The following is a 10,222-nucleotide window of genomic DNA, read 5'->3' as shown; positions in this document are numbered from 1 at the left end:
CCTCCTCCTCCTCTTGTCAGTTCGGCCCAGTTTCTGCATTCAGCCGCGCCCCTTTCCTTTTTTGGCTCCACCTTCGCTCCTCTGAGCTTGGGGGCTTGATGCCCACGCAGAGGGAAGACGCTCATGGAGGAACCTCTAAGGTGCGGAGTTGGGAAAGATTCGTTCCAGCTCAAGCCCTTGAAATACCAGATCTCAGCGGGTTGGGACGAATCTGGAAGTGGCCGCGCTTAGCTTTGCGAAACAATGCGCAGCTTTGCATAACCAACTCTGACAGGCATTTAAAGGCGTCGCTGCAGCCCCAGACGCCGTAGTCATCTTCACGCAGACCCCTTTTACAATGATGCCCGGGATGCGGGCTCCGATCCTGATCGCCCTGGGCTTGCTTCTCGCTGGACCTGGGGCCCTTGCAAAGGTCTTAACTAAACCGGTGAGTGTGGCTCTTTTAGGAGGCTGTTTCCACTCTCCTGGCCCTGTGGATTGGAATGGGATATGGGGCGGGTAGCTATTCCCGTCCTTAGAATTCCTTCTCTGTAGCGGAGCCTCTCTAAGGGTTTGCTTTCTTTTGTGGGAGAATAAGAAACTTTCCTCTGCCCTTCTAAATTTTGTCTGTTGACAGGTGCCAGATTAACGAGAGAAAATAACCAAATTTAATTACATACACGTGCAGGTAGGAAACAGGCCGCAGTGGCACGTCTTGGGGAGACCTGTTCTGAATTCCTTCACCTATCTGTACAGAGCGGTGGGCAAGATGCTCACTGTCTCTGGCAGCAGCTAAAGAGAGGGGCCCAGCAGAGGCCCCCTTCTTCCAAACACCTTGGAAATATTTGTCTGGGAGTAAGAAATGTTGTGGTGTTTGGGGAAAGTGGGATAGGATAGGACTGAAAGTGGGAGGCTTGGCTTCTGAGATCCTATCTCTGTCTCTAAACCTTGGGACTCCTTGAGCTTTGCTTAGTCTCTTCATCTGTGAAATGGGCATGTTGTCACCTTGTCTTGCCTGTGGGTTGTGGGTGAAGGGAAATGCTGTAAAATCTTAGATAAAGTGATAGAAGCCATGGGACTCAGGCTTACCCTGCCACAGGGGCAAGGAGTCTGTTGAATGAAGGATGGAATCTTTGGGCTTATTCTCCCAGAGGATTCACACTTTGTCCGCACGTGTAGGAATGTTTCTCTTGGCCCCAGTCTGACCGCTATGAGGTGGGGTTCAGCTAAGGCTTGAGCTTGCCCTACATCCCCATTCTACTTGTTTTGGTTATGGATGCCGTTCCAGACCATTCCAAAGGGTTCTTAAGATCGACAGTTTTGGAGGGGGCTTGAGACATCATAGAGTGCACGCACCACACCCAGGCCCGTAGAGAAGGATAGGGGACTCATTCAAGATTACGAGGCCAAGTGGCCATTTCAGTCCTTACCTGCCACCATGCAGGGCTTCTCTGGGATCATGGGATTCAAAGTCCTGACCCCGAGGTCACAGGCCAGATGAACGGTGCGAGTGTTTTCTGCATCCGGAGCACTGAGTCCCTCCTCTAGCATTAACCAGTCTCAGGGATGCTGTGTTAGGTACCAGGGGAGGGTGCCTGGCCCCATGCTGGGGTTACAGACTCTGTGATACTCCACAATGACTGTTATTTATTGTGCACACACTGTGTGCTATGTGTTAAGTCACGTGCTTCTTTTCCTCATAAACGTTTTTTTGGGGGGAAATAATTTTAGAGTAACAGAAAACTTGCACAGATAGAACATATACCACATATTCCTCACCCCATTTTCCCTAATGTTAACATCTTATTTACTACAGTGCCCTTGTCAAAACTGAGATGCCGACATTGCTACGTTACCATTCATGAAACACTAGACTTTTTATTTGGATTTCACCAGCTTTTCTGTGAATGGCCTCTTTGTGTTTCAGGATTCAATCCAGTGACCACATTGCATTTGTTGTCACGTCTCTCCGGTCCTCTCTGGGCTGTGATACTTTTTCAGTCTTGTTTTCATGGGCTTGACAGTTTTGAAGAGTTGTGGCCTGTGCTTTCTGTATACAAACTTCTCTCTTTCCCAGTAGCCCAGTGAGAGGATATAATTATGCCCATTTGATAGATGAGGAAATCAAACCCCAAGAGGGATTCACTTAGCCATGGTCTCAGCTAGTGAGAGTGGCTGAGGTCTAATCTGAACCCAGGTCTGCGATTTGTAGCCAAATTTCTGCCTCTAGAGCTGAGCCTTTCCCCTCTGCCCTACATTGTCCCATGGTGACTCTTCCCACATATTGGGATGGCAAATGCCTGGGGCCAGACCTGGCCCTTGGTGGGCATTGCTAATGCATCATACCTGCTTTTCTGGATGAGGCTGACTCAGCTGCAGAATTAATTGCCACTGAAGCCTCTAGTCAGGCATCTGGAAACCACCTTGTTGTGTCTCCCCGAGGGCCTGGGAGAAGGAGAGGGGAGGGGATTCTTCAGCTCTGACGGCATTCTGGACAGTTCTTCCAGCCTGGGATCCGTCCTCACTATCAATCATGTTGCTCTAGGATCTGTGAAAGCAGCCCCTGAAAATGGGGGGTTGCTTCCTCCTGCATACCTCCTGGCCTCACTCTTAATTCCAGGCACTTTTCCAGGTGACAGCGGTCTTGTAACTGGTCTCCCCACTTCCACCTTGTTCCTCTCCAAGCTGGTCTTGACCATGAAACAGAGCATGACACTCTCCTGCAAAGGGGCTTCATTGCACTTACAGAAAATTCAGCCTTCTGATGATGACCTGTGAGGTCCTGTGTGAAATGATCCTGCCACCCCTTCGACCTTATCTGGGTCCCTTGTCCACTACATGTAGCCACTGGCTTTCTTGTAGTGCCGGAGCAGCTAAGCTACTTTCTACCACAGGGCCTTTGCACATGTGTCCTCTGCCTGGACATTCCTTCTCTCTGTACTTACATATCCGACTCCTCATCTTGCAGGAGTCCAGCTTAAATATCACTTCCTCATCACCCCATTTAAGTAAGTCCTTTGTTACTCTCTGCCTTACCTTTTGTTTCACTATGGCACTCATGAATCATAGCAGGCAATGGATACATTAGACTAAGCTCTAACGACAGGGCAGGAACATTTATAATTGTTTACCACTATTAACACAGCACTGAGGCCAGAGTCTGTCGTCATTGCTCCACACGTTTGTGGAGTGTGAAGGATGCATTTATTGGCTTTTACCCTGTACAAGGGGCCCTGGGGAATATAGGGATGAATCAGACCCTGTCCTGCCTTTCTTAGTCACAGCACAGTGTTTCATTGCAAGCAACAGAAACCCATTTCAAGGAATTCGAGTAAAGGTGAGCTTACTCCAGGTACATGAGGAATCTCGTAGAACTAGAGGCAAGAATTGGAGGCCAGGATGGCTTGTGGCTGTCGTTCAGTGAGCCAGCTCACGCTTTGGGCATGATCCTGTGTTATGAGCATTACATACATGCTCTCGCCCTTGCAACAGCCCCGAGAGGAAAGTATAAATGCCTCCACCTAAAAGATGTGGAAATTGGGACTGGAGAGGAAACTGCTTGTATCATCACAAGATACGGTGGCTGAGCTAGGATTTGAGCCGAAGTCGGTCAACCAAAGCCTTGATTTACCCCATATTGCACTCCACAGCCATGCCCCTCAGTGCCTATTTTGATAGGGGAGGGGCGGAGGTAGATGACTACATTCGTTCTCTTTTCCACAGACTCTTAATTCTCATCCCTTTGTCTTAGCCATGGGTCATGGGTCTTGAGTTCTAGCCCCATCCCAAAGCTGCGACCCAGTGACGGTGCAAAGCCCAAGGTCCTCTGAGTGACTTTGCCTCCATCTCAATTCCTATATCAGAGGCAGGGAGAATCTGTCACCTAGCCAGATTGGGTTAGGTGTTCCTTTTTGGCCCAGTTGGCTGTGGGTGTGTTGACGATGGGGATCGGCTTGGGGGTGTGGGAGTAGTAGGTTTTCCTTCTAAGTTGCGTTGTGCATAGTAGGCAGATTGTAAGTTTCTCAGAGGGGGCTGGGAAAAGTGTGAGGGGTGGGCAGAAAGCCTGCATGGTGTGTGGGAAGTTTGAAAGATCACAGACAAGAAGGGAACCGTGGGAGCAGGGCCTCAGTGGTCATGTGTAGCTGGACAAGATGGTGGAGTCAGGAGACCTCTGGGCGACGGGGAGGAGGAAGAGACGTGGCTCCGTGGAGGGGGGGTGACTCAGAGGGAGACAGGGCCTGAGTGATGGGATGGGTGGGGGGAAGCACTGGTTAGGATTGGAGAGCTTCATTCATTCAACAAGGACCCTTTATCAACACGTGGCTCCCTGGGGGTCGTTTCCTGTGTGTCCTATTCCCTTTCTGGGTTAATTGCACACCCTTCAAGCTCAGTTACAGATGAAGCTTGGAGAAGGGAGCTACCTTGCCCATGGTCATTTCTGTTGATTCTTCTAACTGGTGAGATTTCCTGTGGCCAACTTTTCTTTTCTTGCTGCTGTGATCGTCCCTAGGCATTCCGGATCAGTAGCTTTTCCTGGAAGAACTGTGACGGGGGGAAGGACCCTGTGCTGATCAAAAGCCTGACGGTGGAGCCTAGCCCCATTGTGGATCCGGGGAATGTGACTGTCAGTGCCGAGACCCTGACGAGTGTCACCCTCAGTTCTCCCCTGAAGGTGAGCCTGGGGGTGGGTGGGATCAGTTGGGAGCTTGAGGGAAGGGGCTGAGGGCCAGCTGACAATCTCGGTGTCAGGATGCTGGAGATGGGAAGGAATGTGCTGTCAGCCCAGAAACTTCCAGCTTTCATGAATGACATTTTCTCACACCTGGCAGGAGAGCTCCGCCTCTCGGCCTGGACAGCGTAGTGCTCACTGTCGTTTGACAGCTCCGGTTGGGCATTTTGGTTTTGGTAGTGGTGCCGTTAATTAGAAAACAGACACGTCAATTAACAAGTGATATGTAGTCAACTTTAGAGAATTCAAATGGTCCAAATGGGGTTGGGGGAGAAATTGCCTGAAATGTCACTACCTTGTGAGAAGAGGTGAGCATTTTCAACGTTTTGGAACAATTTCTCGTATAATCACATATAATGTTAACTTTAGTAGATATGTATATGAGTATAAGCAGCGCTCCCTGTAAATGTCCTCCTGTAATCTGATTCCCCGTGAGATAGTCATTGGCAGCTATTTGAATGTCCTGTCAGAATTTTTCCACATTTGTAAATATATCTACACGGGTGGGATTATGTGATGTGTGCTATTAAACTTGCCCCCCCTCTTTGCATCGCACTGTATGTCCACTTGGTGTCCACAGGTGGTACGTCCACCTGTGTCTCTGTCTCTGGCATTCGGTTTGGACCTGCCTGGTCCCTTTTAAGCGACAGAAATACTGTCATGGATCTGCCATCATTTACTTAGCAAATCCAATGTCAGGTGTTCAGTTTGTTTCCAGGGCTGGTTTTTGGTTTGTTTTGTTTTCTGTTACAAACACCTTTGCAGAGATTGTTCTTGAGAGGCACCTTTCTCTACCTCTCTGGTCGTGTGGATGCGCCTACTTTTTAGGTCCTTTGATGCGCATCGCCGACGTGCCTCCAAATGTCCTCTCGCCAGAAGTGGGTTTGGCTCTTTACGCACATTTGCTGACATTGGGCATTTTGTAAAATCCCTTCCAGTTTTGTATGCCATCCTGAAGGAGGTTCAAGTTCTTTTCGGAAGTTTCTTTGCATTTTGTAGTCACACTTTGGGAAAGTCTAGGAGGCAGTGCTCAGGTCAGCCAATCAGCAGCCAGATAATGACAAACGCACTTCAGCTGGGTTAGCTTCAGCCCTTGGGCGGTGGTGACTGCCTAAAGATTTCCAAGGTTGTGATTCAGGGAAGGGGAAAAAGTCACATTTGATTATTCAGGTCTGTCCTGGGCACAGGAAAGGGTAATACTGGGCCACGTGCCACAGTACTGTCATTTCTGGTTCGGAAATCTCTAAGATCCCAAACCATTTAAATCTCTGTGATTGAAATGAAATGATGACCTTTTAAAGAGGCACAGGAGCTAGTATGTTTGCCTTGGAACCGACACTTTTTCAAACTCTTCTCACCAGGTGGACCTGACCGTGCAGAAGGAAATGGCTGGCCTATGGGTCAAAGTCCCGTGTGTGGAGCAGATGGGCAGCTGCACCTATGAAAACATCTGTGATGTACTTGACATTTTCCTTCCCCCTGGAGAGCCCTGCCCAGAGCCCCTGCATACCTATGGGCTTCCCTGCCACTGTCCCTTCAAACAAGTAAGTACTCAGGGAGGGAGAGAGAGCATTAGACTGGAGTAAAGACGGGTTCAGAGAGAAAAATCCTCACATTCTCCTCTCGCAGATCTGGGTGTCTGTGGATGGATGTAAATTGGTGTGATCTTTCCTGAATTGCTTATCTTTAGAGAGCCTCAGTTTATCCATCTGTGAAATGGGAGACTTGAACTTTGATGTGACCTGCAGTGCCTTTTAGCCGTGCTCTCAGTGCTGCGGCAATCTCTAATCTCCTGTGGCTCCTAGGAGAATGGGAGGGGGGTAGTTCATGGCTGTAGTCCTAGAGGCGGCTCCAGGAGAGAGTCTCATTGATAGGCTCCCACTGACCTGTGACCCACTGGCTTTTCCACAGGGCAAATACTCACTGCCCAAGAGTGTTTTCACCCTACCCCATCTGGACCTGCCTGGCTTGCTCAGTACCGGAAACTACCGCATCCAGAACATCCTAAGCAGCGGCGGGAAACGTCTGGGCTGTTTCAAGATGAATGTCTCTCTAGAAGCCTTGTAATGTGGTACCAGCTACAGAAGAACAAAGGGGTGTGAGGAAGGTGTCCTCTTTCCTCTGTCTTGTGTTTGTCAAGGCCAAATTCTATTTTCTGTCCTCTTTCAAGCCCCTTCCCACAGTGATACTACTACCCTCACTGAAAGTCATTTTGTGCCACTTACATTTTAGGTGTGAGCAAGCAGCCTGAACCTAATATAGGGAGAGCTTGGTGGTTCTTGACAGCTCAGGACATCTACTGGGCTGGCCACTTCCTTTTCCTCCTCACCGCTGTGGCTTTCTGTCTCAGAGCTTAACTCATCTTCCAAGCAGTCCAGAAATAAGACAAACGTGTTTTGTGATGCCACGTTCAGACTAACCCAGTCTTGCTTTCCTAAAGTAACTTTTTGGTTTTCTCATTAAAATTTTTTTGTTGTTAACTTAAAAGCAGAGTGAGAGTATTAACGGTTTTCATTTTACTCCAACCCCTTCATGCAATGAAGGGCCCGAAGTAGTAGATCTCAAGTGTATTTCCCTGTTAACATCTAGAATTAGTTTAGGTAGTCTTTTCTAGATTTGCCTAATTAGCAGTGGGGCATAGTATTCCTGGAGAGGCAGGGTGTGGGGTGGGTGGGGGGCTTCCTTGGGAGAGAGATTTAAGGATGCTGTACGTATTTGAGATAGTTTACAAACTCAGGCACCTGCAGGGCCAAGCAGGAGACATAACTGAGTGACGAGGGCCACAGGGAACACACGTGTCTTCCCTTCTCATAACAGCACATGTGCACTGATGTGAGACATCTGATATGGAGTCTCAGGTGGGGATGCAATCGGGGATGATGGACCTGGGAGAGTTGGAAAGGGCACTTGTTGCTTGTGGGGGGGCCTGTGCTTTCCAGAAGCAGCCAGTTAGTGTCTCATGAGAATGTTGTAGGCCCGGTTTGCCAAATGTTCTCGATTTCTTTTCCCGTAGAGAAGCTGGCAATCCAGACTTTTTTTTCTACAGGTTTGTTGGTCTGCAAATTGTCTTGGCCACACAGGTTTTTTAAAAAAGATTTTATTTATTTATTTTTAGAGAGAGGGAAAGGGAAGGAGAAAGAGTTAGAGAAACATCAATGTGTGGTTGCCTCTCAAGTGGCCCCCCCCGGGGATCTGGCCTGCAACCCAGGCATGTGCCCTGCCTGGGAATCAAGCTGGTGACCATTTGGTGCGCAGCCCACGCTCAATCCACTGAGCTACACCAACCAGGGCCAATCCAGACTTTTATATGAAATCTTACAATGTTTAAGCATTGGCGAGCAATTATTTTTTTAAACACTGTTCAGGGGCCAAACAGACTTTTCAGTGGAGAAATTTGGCTCAGGGTGGCCAATTCATGGCCTCTATTGTAAGAGCATGCATGCTTTGTCATTTTGGTCTTGAGACATTTCCTCTGGTGCTGGTTTTCCCTGCTTAGAGCCAGATCCATAGCGTCTGACCCAAGCAGTAGGCCCTCCCAGTGCTCGGGGAGGTGGAGGCAGCCTCTCGGAGCTGTGAGCGCCGTCAGGGTGAATGTGGCGGGTGCTGAGAGTTGGATCCACTAGCCACTGCTCTGGAGCGGGGATCCAATGAAGAGAGGTGGACCCAAGTCATGTGCCTGTGTTTGTGCATTGTCCTGTCCTACATGACACCTTATAGACCCACACACCAGCGCTGAGTTCTGCATTTGACGCCTAGAATGGTAATGTAGGCATCTGCTCCTTAATGACAAGGAACTATGTCATTAGGCCATTTTGTCATTGTGCGAGCACCGTAGCGTATAGTTACACGGCCCTGGATGGTGTGTGTAGCCTTCTGCACAGCTAGGCTACATGTGGCAGCCCATTGCTCCTGAGTCACGAGCCTGCATAGCATGTTACTGTGCTGAGTACTGCAGGCAATTATAACAAGTGGCAATTTGTGTGTTAAACATAGAAAAATACAGTAAAAATACTCGTGTTCGTGGGAATGCATTGCACTAGGATCTTTTGATGGCTATGCTGTCCATAGGCAATAGGAATTTCAACTCCACTATAATCTGGAACCTCCTTCATTTATATGGTCTGTCATTGACTGAAACATCATTATTTGATGTATTGCTATAAATCTTTTTAACTTATTGACAGTTCCTCCTTTGTATTGGCTGTATATATATTTTTATTGATCACATCCCAGGATTTCAGGATTTTGGTCTGAGGCTTTACTTTCTTGTAATGTCTTTGTCTAATTTTGGTTCATATGTTGCTTGTAATCCACTTTCTTTCACTGACAAACCACAGATATATTTGCATATCTGTAGGTGCATTTTTGCAGTGTTTGAGGGCATCATATAGCATTTTATTCTGGATGAGTTACAATTTAACCTAATGTCTGTTTCTGACTTTTTACTATTATAAAGAACACAAACTCCTTTTGCATACATTTTTGCAAACACAAAAGATTCTTAGGATGAATTCTTATAAGTGAAATTAGTGGGTTAGAGGCCTACACATTTTAAGACCTATGTATTATAAAATTGTCCTTCAGAAAAACTATAACAATGTATAATCCCATCTGCAGAGTGTAAAATTGCTTTTCAAAACCCTTCCCACAACTAAGTATTATTTTAAAAAGCAGGTCAGTAGGTCTTGCACATGATGAAATCCCTTTCCACCCTACACACTTCTCAGCCCTTCCAGCCTAAACCAATTCTAAATGGCTTTAAGATAGATAGATAGATGATGTCCTTCTAGGTAGCAAAGTCACCATAAGGGTGAAAGATTAGCAGGAGATTTGACTTTACCTCTAACCGACTCCTGGCGCACCCCTATCTCCAGGGCAACAGGGTACCTTGCTGATGGAAAGCCAATTTTCACACATGTAGTTAAAGAATAATTGTTTCTTTATTCACTTTCAGAATGGCAGAGCAGGAAAAGCCCTTTATAACCATTTAGTCCAGTTCTTCATTTCATAGACAGGAAAACAGACAGGGAGAGGGAGGAACTTGCCCGAGGTCCCATGGGAAACAAGTGGCGGAGCCAATGGCTGGACAAAATCACTGCTATGCTCTGTTTGAGCGGTCTGTGAGCGTTCCATGCCGAGGGCTGTCTGAATAGAAAGCCCTCTTCCCCAGCATACGCTTCTCTAAAGCTGATGCTTTCAGGGCAGCTCCAACCCAATAGAGGAAATGATTGCTTTTCCTTTTACAAGTATGTGTGGCTTCTGTTTGCATGGATATCACAGGCAAATGGCACACCTTCTCCCATTAAATGAGGCTGATGATGTGAATAGTTAATAGCGGTTTTGGTTAAGAGGTACAAAAAACCTCCAAAAATACTCCCCCTCAAAAAGGGCACAGCCCGAAAGGTATCCTTTCCTACACGTGTAATTTACATTTCTCTTGGAAGGATAAAGAAGCCACTCATTAATATAGAGATGCTGGGGTTTGATAAATATATATATCATCCACAAAAGAAG

General features: G+C 47.4%; 1 protein-coding gene across 2 annotated transcripts; it reads left to right on the top strand.

Moving 5' to 3' along the window:
• GM2A (ganglioside GM2 activator) lies at positions 1-7,195 on the top strand. Of its 2 annotated transcripts, none has more exons than XM_037044862.1 (4): positions 1-140; positions 4,490-4,651; positions 6,070-6,252; positions 6,620-7,195. In XM_037044862.1, the coding sequence occupies exons 1-4, from the start codon at positions 99-101 to the stop codon at positions 6,773-6,775; spliced, it is 543 nt and encodes a 180-aa protein (XP_036900757.1). In that variant the 5' UTR covers positions 1-98; the 3' UTR covers positions 6,776-7,195. The 2 variants fall into 2 exon arrangements, with proteins under 2 accessions (XP_036900757.1, XP_036900756.1); XM_037044861.1 differs by having other exon boundaries at positions 25-427.
• The last annotated feature ends 3,027 nt before the right edge of the window (positions 7,196-10,222 follow it).

This window comes from Sturnira hondurensis, unplaced genomic scaffold, assembly GCF_014824575.4.
Source record: "Sturnira hondurensis isolate 20B ecotype Veracruz unplaced genomic scaffold, ASM1482457v3 Scaffold0004152, whole genome shotgun sequence".
NCBI classification, from domain to species: Eukaryota; Metazoa; Chordata; class Mammalia; order Chiroptera; family Phyllostomidae; genus Sturnira; species Sturnira hondurensis.
The sequence above is the reverse complement of the archived record's forward strand: the minus strand, read 5'-3'. Positions and strand labels throughout refer to the sequence as shown.